The sequence below is a fragment of the Falco rusticolus genome, chromosome 15 (genome assembly GCF_015220075.1).
Source record: "Falco rusticolus isolate bFalRus1 chromosome 15, bFalRus1.pri, whole genome shotgun sequence".
Lineage (NCBI taxonomy): Eukaryota > Metazoa > Chordata > Aves > Falconiformes > Falconidae > Falco > Falco rusticolus.
The window spans coordinates 5,705,065-5,719,685 of NC_051201.1; the positions used below are offsets into that span (position 1 = coordinate 5,705,065).

General features: G+C 42.5%; 2 protein-coding genes across 2 annotated transcripts in view; both read left to right on the forward strand.

Moving 5' to 3' along the window:
• The window catches only part of PKD1L2 (polycystin 1 like 2), a 41,684-nt gene extending 35,254 nt beyond the window's left edge, over window positions 1-6,430 (forward strand). The window contains 8 exon segments of the mRNA XM_037409437.1: window positions 83-210; window positions 549-709; window positions 2,365-2,513; window positions 2,516-2,574; window positions 3,854-3,878; window positions 3,881-3,954; window positions 5,114-5,220; window positions 6,055-6,430. Of these exon segments, the coding sequence (XP_037265334.1) occupies window positions 83-210; window positions 549-709; window positions 2,365-2,513; window positions 2,516-2,574; window positions 3,854-3,878; window positions 3,881-3,954; window positions 5,114-5,220; window positions 6,055-6,190 (839 nt within the window). The 3' untranslated portion in view covers window positions 6,191-6,430.
• A 154-nt stretch (window positions 6,431-6,584) lies between these two features.
• On the forward strand, window positions 6,585-13,906 carry GCSH (glycine cleavage system protein H). Its single transcript, XM_037409124.1, has 5 exons — window positions 6,585-6,718; window positions 9,984-10,063; window positions 11,299-11,362; window positions 12,956-13,087; window positions 13,648-13,906. The coding sequence occupies exons 1-5, from the start codon at window positions 6,601-6,603 to the stop codon at window positions 13,743-13,745; spliced, it is 492 nt and encodes a 163-aa protein (XP_037265021.1). The 5' UTR covers window positions 6,585-6,600; the 3' UTR covers window positions 13,746-13,906.
• The last annotated feature ends 715 nt before the right edge of the window (window positions 13,907-14,621 follow it).

A 14,621-nucleotide genomic window follows, 5' to 3' on the forward strand; every position in this document is an offset into this window, starting at 1 on the left:
TACTGGTGAACTGAGTTATTTGAATGAAAACAGGAATAACGTAATTAATACAGCACCGAAGTGAACATTGTTTGTTTTTCAGGGGCCTTCTTCACAAGTGCAGAGCTGCAAAGCATCCGGCTTTACCCATACACCAACAGTCTCCACATCTTTGTGGTCGCAGCAGAAGTAATATATTTCCTCTTTATTGTGTACTACATGATAGTACAGGTGAGGCCCAATGGAAAGTCTGGCTGACAGCATCATCTTGTGTCTGGTTTTGATTTCACTTACAAAAACTTTAGGACTGTGCTTGATTTCAGTAGTGCTGCTGCTGACTTGCACTAATGGAAGACTGAAACAGAGACCTGAACTGTATTAAACAATAGGAAGGTAACATTTTATTTGGCTGGAATGCTTCTTTTGAGAAAGATAATGAGAAATTAGTGCAAGATGTAGTTTTATCAATGTGCAATAGTCTACTGTGGAGGGGATAGCTCTAATCTTTAGAGGTGTATTGTACAATACAGAGTCACGAGACTGAAACAGTAAAACTCCTCTTTTCACAGGGAAAACTGATGAAGACTCTGAGATGGAGATACTTCCACAGCAAATGGAACCTCCTGGAGATGGCCATTATACTGATTAGCTGGAGTGCCCTGTCAGTGTTTGTGAAGCGGACGATCCTTGGTACCAGAGACATCAGCTACTACCAGGAACACAAAGAGGAGTAAGTGCTAATGATATTTAGTGCATCGTTTGTTGGTGCTACTTATGCAGAAAAAAAATCTATTTTTCCTCTTCCCAGACATCAGCTTGTCTGTGCTAGATAATGCTACCCTTCATGGCTATATTCATGAAGCATGTAAGTATTTCAGGACTTACGTGTGCATCAGCAATAGGATTTTCTTCTGATACTGCTCTAATAAAATCCAGCAGACTCAAGCACCAAGTTCCCAAGCCTAGCTGATAGTTCTCTATCTGCATCACCTTCTTCTGAACGAACAAGCCTTTCTGCTACAGGACATCCATCCAGATTGTACATAATCTGCCTCATTCTTTGTTGTAAAAAGCCACTGGTTAGGGGACAACAATGGCTTATTTAATACAGAATAGAAAATGGTAACATCTGTTAAGAAACAGTCACACAGGAAAGAGGTGATAGAATCACTGGATGATTTAGGAAGGAAAGGACCTCTCCTTTGGTGTTAGATCAGATTGCTCGGGCCTTGTTTGGTTGAATTTTGAGTATCTCCAAGGACAGAGGTTCCACAGAGCCTCCCTGGACCTCTGTTCCAACACTGGACCACTCCCACTATGGGATAAAAAATGGTTTTTTTCTGTCCAGCTAGAATTCCTTTTGCTGCAGCTTGTGGCTGTTGTCTCTTGTCCCTTCATTGGTGCACCTCCACGAAGTGTCTTACTACATCCACTCTATAACCACTGACAGCTGGAGACAGCAATTGGAGGCCTCCTTAGCTTCTTTTCTCCAGAGCTGAACAACTGGGCTCCCACATCCTTCTCTCGTATGTCCTGGACCTGGACCCCAACCATCTCAGTGGCCCTTCACTGGACTCAGTGTCCTCCTTGCAGCAGGGAGCCCAAAACTGGACTCAATGTTCCAGGTACAAGCCTCACAAATGCTGAATGAGAAGGAAGAGCAACACTTCCTTTAACCCAACAGCTACATGCTTGCTAACGCAGCATCCAGATTATCATACAGGTAGGTATACCGTCATGTGCTGTATTAGCATTCACTATTTATAAAAGCTTTTTGTGGTCACCTCTGTTGTAAAGCAAAATACTAAGTAAAAAAAATGTGCTAATCCCTTATAAAGGGTAAATGTAAGTATTACCAAGCTTTTTTTCAGCTAACATTAAGACTGACTTGCCTCAGTCACAGATAACAGTCCTGACCTCCAATCTTTTGCTGCATTCCTTATGGTACCTTCTTACACAACTCGTTGGAAATTAGCTAGTCCTGTCACAGCTAGTGCATCCTGCTAGCTGCAGAGCACCAGCAACCCCATCCTCTCAACTACACATGCATAGAAGAACCTGTCTTCCTTTCTAAGAGTCAGAATTCGATAGTATGTTTGCATTAGCTGCCTTTAAACTGCGACTTGCTAAAAAAAAGCAGTGTTTGGGCTACAGCCTAGGCCCTCTCTCAGCTTTAGCTAATGCTGACATAAAAACTCCGCTATATACAACTGAGCTTTCTGCGTGTACGCAGCGGGAAGTACAGCAGGAACATGTCAAGCCGGAACTTGTTAGCTCTCCACTGAAAACAAGGACAGAGTGACTGGCTTTCCTAGCACACTCATTTATCCGCTTCAAAGGCTTCTGTGTGCACAGTCTATTACCTCTTTTCTTTTTTTCTGACAGCTGTGTAAGCTTTAACGAAACAGCAAGAGCAGATGCAGTTCTTGGCTACCTGATTGCGTTCCTAGTGCTTCTCTCCACAGTGAAACTGTGGCACCTCCTGAGGCTCAACCCTAAACTAAACATGATCACTTCAACTCTAAGGAGGGCATGGGTGATATCTCTGGATTCATCACTGTTATTGCAATCATGTTCCTTGCCTACTCTGTTGCTGTGAGTACCACTGTGCTTTCTATTGTCCGCAGTCTTCATCCAGGTACTGTCAGGTTCAATGAATTATTTCTGAATGCGGAAAGCAACATAGCTTTGAAATGTAAAACTGCATAAAGCTGCCTGTCTAAATCTTAAGGTTAGCAGCTTGGAGCCCAATTCTTCCATATAAGTGAAAGAGAAGTTAAAATATCCCCTTGTCTGTTCTTCGCAAATGGAAATTTAGTTCAAAAAATCAAACATTGGATGAAAAAATGGATTCTTTGTGTATAAAAAGGTGGTGACAGAACAAAATACAGGAAAAAGAATTTTCTGAATAAAGCGTAAATTGGGAGAGGGGCAGCAAGTGCCATTTCTGTTTGGCTAGTTTTTTAGTGGGAAATAATTCTTTTCGCCTATTATAGGAATGCATATTAAGCAAATAAATTACATTTTAATTCTAATGAGACTAAAGAATTATTGACTGCAACCATTTATGTATAATTAGTGTTCTTGCTGAAATGTTGTGTCCAAACTGTCCCTGCAAAGGGGCATCCTTGTGACAAGCGGGACCTGCTGCAGTCTCACATTGCCTGATTTCACATCCTCATCATTCCCTCCAGCACTGATAGTCTATAGCAGTGGTGTGGCCACAAACTTAACAGGTAAATAAGTGATCAGATCAGTTCCATGACCCGCCTGTTTGTCACATCATGCAAGCGACTAAGCTGTGAAAGAAGGAGGCAGAGGGATAGGGAAAAACGTGAGACTGCGCAGGCCCCCAGTTAAATTAGACGCAGTAGCCCACAAAATACAAATGAAGAAAACAGCATCTTGGTTTCCTGAGAGCAGTTGCCTCAGTAGGTTCCCTATTGGAAGGATCTGTGCACTGAAAAGCAGTGTTTGTGACTATGACTAATTGGTCATCATGCAAGGATAAATCTGCTCCTTGGAGGTGGGCTGAATTACTTTCATGATTTGGTCATGTATTTGAAGATTTTTTACATATGTAGTGGGATGGGAAGCTGAGCAGATAGAAGACATTCTCACATCCACTACAAAAGGTCTTATAGCTAAACACATTCAGAACATGTGAATCCAGTTCTTAGCTCTAGGCTAGTCTTCTCTGTGACCTTGTCCGGTGTTTCCCCTGCTCGGAAACAAATAAAACACCAAAACCCCGAAAAAAGCTTCATGGCTCTAGATGACAAGCTAGGAGGGCTTCTCTGAATACAGGCAGTCATTAGCTGGTATTTCAGCAAGGATCTGATCATGACACAAGATACACTTCTTTCCGCTGCAGACAAACTTGATATTTGGCTGGAAGCTCTATTCTACAAAACCCTCTTTGATTCAGCAGAGACCATGGTCAGTCTTCAGCTGGGAATCTTCAACTATGAGGAGGTACCACCTCTAATTTAATAAGTTTATCACTGTATAATTAGCAGCTCAGCTATCAAATATGCTATGACCCAGCAAATAGAAAACTTTCAGTTACTGCTAGACATTAATCTAACTTTGCAAGCTGCACAGGTTCCTATAGCAGCACTTTCCCTCATCAAGAAAAAGACACCAAGTGAAATGTATCTCATGTTCCATTTTGACCACAAGTAGATCCATAGCAAACCTTTCACTGAGAAAGGTGCTCACATTTTAATTAGATATGTTACTTATTGATTGCAGAAAGTTTTGAGCAATTTCCTTAGAAAGCTACAAAATGTGAGCAATGCCCTGCACCCACCTGAACACACATGCACACCCATCAGCCTCCCAAGAAAGGCAAGGCCTTCCACCAGGGAACTTTATGTTACATTTGGGTTTATTGTTCTTTACTTTTTCATTAAGTTCTTTCAGATGTTACAGTATCTGTTGAACAGCTCTTTGTGGATTGAGCTAGTTCTCTGACATCTCTGACTGTGAAGTCCTCCTTGGTGAATGTATTTAGACCATGGATCCAACAGGGTACGGGTAGCTTTGAAGATCAGTAATTGGGCACAAAGGTTTCCACCTCTATATCCCACTCGTGTTGTTAATCATGAACATATATTCCTACATGATACCATACATGAAAATTAGGTTTTGGGATTTTTACACAACCCTTAGTTTATGTGTCTGTGAAGTGTCTGACTGGCTTCTTTGTAAAGTGTACAATAAAATAAAATAAAAGCCTACAGAGATTTTGCCTATACTTTGAAATCTGAGACATGATGGAGCTTCAGCTGTTCTGTGGATAAACAGATCCCGAGGCTTGTCATTTTTCACATTAAACTTTCATACCATTACCATCAAATGCAAATGCTTAAAAAAACCCAAAGATTGCCCATATTCATATAGCATATATAAAAAACATTCTGTCTTCTTTGTACTATATCATATCAACCCAGGAAAGTGAGTAAAAGAGAAAATTTTTATATATGTTTGTATAATACAAATAGCATAATTTTTTAGCCACAAGCATGTCGAGACAAACTCCTTATCATGTTTTAACTGCTTGTATGTATGCTTTTTTTGTTCATATTGTTTTACAATCAAAATATGATGTCTTACCTTATGAATGCTACAGGTCTTGGACTACCATCCGATTTAGGCTCCGTTCTTAATTGGATCCTGCATAATTTTCATGACATTTGTGGTACTGAATCTGTTCATTTAGGTGAGTCTGGTTGCTTTGTAGCGAGGAGCAGAAGCACGACCAGGGTGTGTTACCTCTAAGTTCTCCTGCCGTTTTTAGCATTCATTGTGCAGTTCTTACTCAGGATTCACCGTAGGCCACCATTGGATGAAACTCATGTAACTCAATTCAGGTCTTGAGAAGTCAACATTAACTCATAAAGCATACTTCAGATTTTCCAGATTTGCACTGTCCATTCCTGCTCAGACAAGTCCCTGTTCCGAGGTCAGTAAAGAATCTGATCTGTGGCCTTCTGTTCACAATACAAAATCCAGACAAAAAGCCTTAGACTCATGCCCGACCTTCCATTGGAATCAGAACCAAACCTGCTACTACAGTCCGTGAGGACTATACGGTTCCTTTTAAAAATGTCACTTTGAGTGCCTGACCCATTCAAGGTATTGATAGCACAATATGAAAGCCAGCTTAGTACTCCAGTACTGTCCAAAATTTCTCTATAGTTCAAAGTCGAGGGAGATCAAAACAAAGGATATGGCCAACAGAAAACAAGATGTGTTTAGTTTTTCTTGTTTACTTCATCTAGAAATGGTGTGGGGCTCATTGCATACATCACTAGCTGTACGGTAGCTGGAAGGCGAACTCCAGACTCCTGTAGCAAGACTTCCATGGGTACTGACAGAGCCAAAACTTCTGTAATGCCCACGCTCACCCATGTTCACCTGGGACTTTGGTCTTGCTAAACCCACGGGCACAGTGGTTTGCTTTGGCAGTCACTCGTGCTGTGCTTAGGGCAAAAGATGGCTTATTTCACCTCCAGCAGAGATTTTCTCTGGCTCCAGCAGAGCCCATACTGCCAGCTCCAGGTGCCCCAGTAACTTCCCTCTCCTGTTATTCCAGGCCTCAGAAGAAGAGGAGATTGTTGACCTAATGCTGATGAAACTTTGCAGTTTCTTTGGGGTTAAATGCAAGAAGGAAGAGAAGCCGGTCACTAGTGACCAACAGGAATAACCGCTCAACGCGTGGATGACAACCACGGCCAAAAGTCACGTCGTGTGGAAGGTTCACGGCCGCGCCACCCGCTTCCACTTAGACCACTGCGCTGTGGCCTTCGCTCAAAAAGCGATCGCTGACGTGTCGTGCGGGAGTATTAGCTAAGAAATAGCGCTAAACCCCCGATGCCGAGCCCCACGTGCCGTTCCTGTAGACGCAGCATCCGTATTTAATAAACACCGAGCGCCCCTTGCACCCTCTGGCTAATACCTCGCCCCGCCAAGATGGCGCCGCCCCGGCCCCGCCTGCCTTCCCGCTCCCGCCCCGAGCGCGGGCCCGGCCCCCGCTGCTGAGCGGCTCCCCGGAGCCCGGGGCCGCCCCTCCCGCGCTGTAGCGGCCGCCCCCGGTGCCGCCCGCCCCCGGCAAAGATGGCGTGGCGAGCGCTGCGGCGGGTCGGGCCGTGCCTGGCGCCGCGCCTCTCGCCGCTACCGCCGCTGCGGCTGCCCGCGGCCCGCCGGCTGGCCACCAGCTCGCTGGTGCTGTCCGGTGAGTGGCGCCTGGGGGGGCGGCGGGGCTGTGGCGGGCGGCGGCCAGCGGGAGAGCGGCCGGGCGCTGAGGGGGGCCGCCGCTGCCGCCTGAGGGATCCCGGGCGGGCGGCTGCCGCCGGCCCGGACCCCGCTCCCGCGTCCGGCAGCGCCCTGCGCGGGCAGCCAGGCACCAGCGCCCGGACGCGCTGAGGCGGGTCGCGGCCGGGCGTCGCGGGGTGCTGCAGCCTCTCCGCCGCGCCGGGGCGGGGGTGTCCCGGCGGGGGGCGCGGAGGAGCCTCGCAAGATGGCTGGAGCCCCGCCGGGGCGGTGAGCGCTGCCGTGCCGGTCCCCCTTGCCCCGCTGCCGGCGCCGTCCCGCCCGCCGTGAGGCGCAGGCCGCCCCGGGAGCCGGCGGGAAGCCCCGGCCGTGCGGCAAAGCCCCAGGCGGGGGCTCCGCGCCGCGGCCGAGCGGGGACAGCGTGAACCTGGCGAAAAAAAGCGGCAACCGCGAGTAGCGGCAGCTCCGCCGGGCTGGGCTACCGGGGGCTGGGGGCGCCGCGGCTGCGCTCTGCCCCGCCGGCTCCTCGCAGCGCGGGCTCGGTGTGGTTTGCACCGGAGCGCCGTTAATTGTGGCCGTGCCCGCTGCCGGGGAGCTCCCGGTCGGTGGCGGTGAGCCGCAGCAGGCAGCAAAGCGGGATCTGCCGTACTGCAGCCAACAGAAACGCTGAAAAGGCAGGAGAGGAGGAGAACGTGCTATAAAAGTAATGACCGCCGCCGAGAACAGGTCGTAAATTTCCTTCCAGACAGTCCTGACCTATCTGTTCGACTGCCTCTGCTGCAGGTGACAGCAATGACGCTCATTAGGCATTATCTGCAAATTAAGTCAGTCAAGAGCTAAGCTTTTTTCGCTCTTCTCGCTCTTAACTGAACCCACTGCTCTTCTATAGACAGAACTTGAAGGAATAACATAAACGACACTTTTGTTTTAGGCAGAGAGGAAAAAGGGTTGTACGCCTCTGTGGAGGTGTGAATTTTCCTTCACTCTTCAGGTACACAGATACGGAATATTTAATAGAGGCAGGCCAAACTACACCAAGGTCGGAATTTGCGATGTGCTAGTCAAGCTGAAACCCAAGTCACGTTGAAATGAATGCAGCTAGAGTAAATTCAGTTGCTCTTCTGAAAAAGTATGCTCACAGAAGAGATTTGGTATGCTTTGACATTCTGTATTCATTTAATAAGATTTATTTAATGGGCTGATCACATAAGCCCAAAGTTCAAATTTAGAGATTACTCATTAACTGTTTTTAATTTGACCTTTACTTTATTTGCAGTGGGTTTTGTTGCACAGCTAGAATTTTTCATTTTTCACTTGGTTTTTTTGCCCTGTAAGAAGCGATGTGCTCTTCTAACCCCTGGGAACATTTTACAGCCGTGTTCCAAACTGATCATGCAAGCCATCTGGTTTGGGGTCTTTTTGGTTTTTTTTCCACCTTGCATTATAAAAAAATCTGATACAATGTAACTGTCCTACATAAAAACATACTGGTTGGCTTCTGTGTATGTCACAAGTGTTCAGCTTCTATTGGAGATTCTGTGTCATTCTTTGTTCTTAACGGTTCATTACTCATTCCCAGTGAAATTTCTATGGGTTTAATGGCTTGACCTCAAATGATTTAAGACATTTCATTTGTTCTGTTCATTAGAATGTGTCCTGAGAGATTTTTGTAGGTATAAATAATGCTAGCTGAAATTCTCTGGGGTTTCTGAGTGATAATTCATGGAAAAATACTTAATATTTGCATTTCAGTCAGAAGTTTTTTGTACTGTACTTGCACAAACATATATTGCTCTACTGAGGCCTGTAAAACTTAGGCCATCTTCAGAGACAAACCATTTTATCTGAGATTTGCTTCTCTTTTAAATGTATTCAGACATAAATAAAGAGGATCAACTACGGCTGAAACGACTGGCTTGCAATGGAAAGATTATAGCAGTCTACAGGGAGAACTTCTGTTTTTCCTTCATGCACAAGTTTAGAAAATATACCAGGATTTGCAGAAGTGTAGTTTCTGTAGCAGGTATGAGGAGGCCAGCCTAGAAAAAGTGCCCGAGAGGAGAATTTTAAACTCCAAAGGAAGCTCCAGCTGTAGGAAGGTCCAGCTGTGCTACTCTGGCACTACTCACACAGGGAGCTCTGTTTAAGAAGCTACCTCCTCTGGCTTCCAGAGCATCCCTTGCCTGATTGGATAGATGCTAAAAGTGAAAATTATAAATAAATAATTAAAAAAAAAAAGGGGGGGGGGGCATGATGTGTATCTATGGGAAAACGATGGAAGTGAGAAAACGGAGAAAGCAGGCTGAAAATGCTCAGAGTAAGAAAAGCTCCAGGTAAAATGTTAGCAAGAAAAACGTTGCCTATTAATTATTACTTTTGAAGTTTCTCTGTATGACTTTGTAAAAAGAATTGCTTCTAATAAAAGCCAGTACAAGTTGTCCTGACTCTTACAGATCCAAAATATATAGAGAATTGTAAGATTGCTGTGAAAAGACTTTAACAGAGTCTTCAATATGTTTGTTTTAAAACTATGCAGAATAACTACTGTGGTGTTCTTACAGTATAACGGAGAGCAAGTTCTCTTAAGAAACAGTTGCCTGTATGAGTTGCCTTAGGAATTTGCCTTAATTTTACATAGATCTGTGGCAACATTAAAAAGGGAGAAATAGACTCTTCAGGCAATGTTGGGGGAGGTAAGGGAATCGGCTGTTTTGCTGCAACTTTTTGTACTTCAGCTGATGGCTTTAAGTACTTTGAATGAGGTGCTGTGACACTGATACTGTTTCTAGAGTCATTAACACTGGCCTTCCCAGAAATAATAAAGTGGTTGTCAGGAGCAAACACTAAAGATGCTTGAAAAGCCACTATGCTATCATAGAAATGCGTATCTATGAGTAAAGTACACATACTTGCTTTAGATTTATACTTTTGTTTGAAATGGAACTACTCCTTTTGCTCCTGTACTGTACCAGTCTCTGGATGGTTGCACAGGAACTAGTCATGCTCTCAGCAGAACACCTAGTGAGCATCTACCACATCACGAACCCACCAGCTGAACAAAGCGCTTCTGTCAATTGTGTGTGCTCTTTAACATTTTCCAAGAAAAACGAACAAAACTAAACTCAGTAAACCAAAACAAAACACAGTTTAAGCCTGCAAATGTGTTGTTGTATTCAAGTGAGCAGCGTGTCACTTATTTCTGAAATATCAAGTTTGTTTTGTTGTAGCCCGTAAATTCACAGACAAGCATGAATGGATATCTGTTGAAAATGGCATTGGAACAGTAGGAATCAGCAATTTTGCACAGGTATTGATCTCTTCCCCCCTTACCCAAGTCTGCAATATTTATTTATGCATATCTGCTCTTGTCCTTGCTCTTTGGACAGTTCCTGGTTTTTATTGTTCTAACTGCATATGCTATATGCTGAACGTGATTTTTGGACTTGGATCTAGCATATTAATTTGTGAGGTGAATGCTCCTTCAGCGTTCTGATAAATTCTTAATCACTTGAGATTGAGCCTAGGGAGAGCTGAACTTGAGAAGAAACTCAGTGGTTCAGCAGAAGTTAAAACCTTCTTTATTACTTCAGTTCTTACAGGCCTGAGGAATCCATGGCTATGTGAAGAGAATATCGTGCAATTTTCAGGCCAAATTTCCCACGAACGTGAATATGGTGCAACCCCTCTGGCTAAAGAGCAATTGTGAATAGAAGTAGAACGCGGCATATATTTCTTGCTCTAGGATAGGAATTCCTTTGGCTTTTTTGTTGTCTTTTGTTCTTGTGCAAGTACTTGATTTGCAATAGTCACAGGCAAATTGAGGTTAGAGACTTGCTGTACCTGAAACTTAAGAAAATCTAATGTGAGAAGCTATCGGTGAAGTGAAACTGATGTTTTTAGGACAAGCGGTATTTCCCATAATCTCGGTTTTCTGTAGATAACACTAATACTCTGTAAGAGCCCTAGTCTTTTGTGAGACAGGGTACACGAGTTAGTGAAGAGGCAGAAGCCGGTTCTGGTTGAGCTGATTCTTATGGTGATCAGACCCCCTTATTAAGTCGTAAGGGCAAACTGTAGCTAATAGCTCGCCAGTTGTCCATGTCTCTGGGGAGGAATCACTGTTTTCTTTCAAATTGCACTAGAAGTCAATCCCCTCTGCTTGGTAACAAAAAGGTAATTCCCTCAATTCCCTGGGAACTTGTCCTTAAAACAGTTGTTACTCTAGTTGACGCTAATAAGATCAGCAGATGTTATTTCTCATTCTGCCTGAAGAAATCTGTATATAAACCTTGTAATTCAGCCTGAGGGCTATTAACACTGTAATAGATAAACAATAATCTAGCATTTGGGGCATGATAATAAAAAGTTCTTTTGAAGTTGAAGGTTTTTAAAAAGAAAAAGTGAAAAATACATAGTCCTTAAAGAATGAGAACTAAATCTGAGACGACATTACCTATCTAACAGATTCTAGAGTTACTGTATCAGACCTCTCCTGTGTAGTTTCTTTAATGTATACTTTGATGCTTTTGTTTTTCTTTTAAGGAAGCATTAGGAGATGTTGTTTACTGTAGTCTTCCAGAAGTTGGGACAAAATTGAGTAAACATGGTAAGTTTCTGCTCTTCATTGCCAATGAAGTAATTATTCTCCTCATCCCTTTGCAAAGATTGATTTTTATGAAGTAATCTTTATGTTCATTAATACCATGATAAATCTTCTAGATGCAAAATAAATTCAGGAGTTTCTACAAGAGACTGCTTTAATTTCAAGTTTTCACTCACTGTCAGATCATGCAGGATAGCAGAAAATACCTGCTTATTAAACTGGAGACATTTATTTAAAAATCAAATATTTGAAATACTTTGGTAGTAATTTTATCTACACTCTGTTCTTAAAATATTTGCGCTTTGATTTGGACTTGCTAGTGTTTAGGCTAGCTTGTTTGTAATTCTGCAGTTACATTGTGCAACTCGTGAAATGAGTGAAACACATAATTGATATCAAGCTCTAATTTTTCTGTAAATATACAGACTCAGTAATTTGGGGTATCAACTGTAATCATAGGATTTTGCTCCTGAGCAACGTAGAAATTGTTAAATTACATAACAAATGATTAAGAATGGTCCATGTTAAGAAGAGTGAGCATTAATAGGTAAAAGGAAAAGCCTATTCCTGTATTTACATGGAGAGCTGTCTTGCTAGTAGTATATGAAGAAAAGATTGTCATTAGCTTCAGACATTGCAAAAAAAAAAAAAAGGTAGATTTACTGAGATAAAGTAGCAGGCTTTTCTTTCCCCATCCCCCTTGTGGAATAGGTCCGTATCTAACTGTTTTGGACAAATCTATTGCATCCCATTGAATGGTGAATGTTAGACAAGAGGCCTTTCTGCTTTGGGTTTTAATTAACAAACTTGTGGTTTTGTTTTAGCTGAAGGAATTTCATTTCCATTTAGTTCTTCCTCTCTTCTACCCGTTCTGCCCTTAGTCTAATTCCAAGCTTTCCCAGAACATGTTGTTCTCTGATTCCTTGTGCTGATGCCTATCTACTCTTCTGACAGCTCCGTGTTCCTTCAGCCTCTGTCGTGTTTGCTTGTGGCTTAGAGTTGCTCTGGACTAACGAGGCACCACTTCCATAAGTGCCTACAAATCAGAAACAAGGGAAGAGCAGCAGGGTGATTCCAGCGTGGTGCTTCTGAATAATTATGTGTTTTCCAAGGAGCACAAACATAACACTTGATAGTGTTTCTGAAGAAAAACTGGGGGTCCTGAAATTATGCCTGTCTATTTCGTAACCAATTTATGTATAAAAAGGTTTGAATTGTAGATAAAAAGCATATTTAGGTATCTTGCAGCAAGAGCTGGATGTGTTTCCTTCTAACACAGTTTCACATCATATATATATTGGGCTTTAGCCAAAGGATTAGCCAAGTGTAAGAAATCTCTGTCTCTTCTGTAGGAGCCATCTAGGTAACATTATACAAGTTCCCCAGAAAAGTTGAGGAGAGTAAACATTAAACTTAACACTGCTGATCTTTGTCATAAAGTTGGCGACTTCGATTTCTTTGACAGTTTTCCTTGCTCAACATCAAGAAACTTCTTGAACAGCTAGGTCATCACCAGAATGCCTGACTAAAAAAAAAACAAACTAAAACGCTTTATATTTTCCTCTTAAAAGCATTCAATCATATCCTGTGTTTCAGATGAGTTTGGAGCTTTGGAAAGTGTGAAAGCTGCTAGTGAACTCTACTCTCCTCTCTCAGGAGAAGTGACCGAGATTAACGCTGCCCTTGCAGATAATCCAGGGCTTGTCAATAAATCTTGTTATCAAGATGGTAAGATGTCATTTTTATCTTTCAGTAATGAATACCACCTGGATCCTTGCTATCACAAATAGCTGTGCGGTTGTCTTCCAGTTTAATGGTGTGGAGGCTTAAAGAGAATATATTGACTACAGTTCAAGCCCAATAAAATTTAACATGGAAGTACTACTGTAGTCTTGTCTTTGCTGACAGCTGTTTTACAGTGTGTTCTTTTCAGACATTGACTGTGCCTGATATTTTCCTTGATTGCATTTCTCTTTTTTTTGATCTTGTAACAGCTCATGACACTGAGAGGTCAGGCTCTTCTACTCTTCCTAGACAGTGTCTCCATAATGCCACTGTCAGAGACAGTACTAAATTAGACAACTGGTCTGACTCCAAAGGCCATTTGTTATGGCAGGCTGTTTATTTTTTAAAGTACTGAAACATTATTTTCCCTGCACAAGAAAGCCTGTTGATTCTGCCAGTGTTGCAGAGCTTGCATGCCTACTGGGGGTGCTTTTCTAAGACAGTAACAGGAATTAATCTTTCTTGTAGGATATTAGCAACTGATTTTAATTTCCTAACTACAGGCTGGCTTATCAAGATGACTGTGGAAAACCCTGCTGAACTTGATGAACTGATGAATGAAGATGCCTATGAGAAATACATAAAATCCATTGAGGACTGAGCTGGAATAATGAAATAAATCCATATAAAATACTTCAGTGTAGTTTGTCATCAATCAGTGAAGTGCAGAATATCCAGCTTTGGCAACCTGAAAAATACCACTTCTGATCACATATACAAGGTCATAAATAATTGCAGTGATAAAAACATTTAACATCTGTATACCTGCCAAGTTTTTTTATTCTGTTGTCTGATTTATGTAACTTCAGGACGTTACCTGTAATATTTTGGGAAACAAAATTTATTTGCTAAAACATATACTTCCCAAGATTCATTTGACAATCAAATTCAGTAACAACAGCCTTAATATGGTAATGCTGTAGTAGGCACATGACTGTTCTCATAACTGGACTACAGCTTTCTCTGAAATACTTTTCTGTTGCTTCCAAGATACTGAAAAGCAGTGTCTCCTTCACCTCCTAATACTTTTCCTAATTGTAGTTGCAAAGATGACACCAAAAAAGGAGAAGCCGTATCAACTACCTCTTTGCATGATTTTTACTTCTTTACAGAATTTATTAATCCTTTGTTTTATTTCTTCATTTTACTGTGTAATCAAACAGTTGTGCCTTTAAGGCAGAAGGTATGGTACTTGTCTTCTGATTTATATACTTTCCTAGTATGCAAAGCTCATGCAATGGTAGTTTGTCAAAGTTCTAGAGGGGATTGTTTAGGCTGTATTTTTTTTGTCTAGTAAACATTACCTATGTCACAAGTAAATAAGGAATTTGGCATCTTGTGCCTAGCGACTGTGGTGATTTCAGAAGAGTAGATACTTGTGAAAATTGTGTGATCGGTAATAGCTTGACATAGAATGTGTCCACTTATGTCTGTCTTTAAAATGAAGTAGGCACGCTGCTGTAATGACATCACAGGA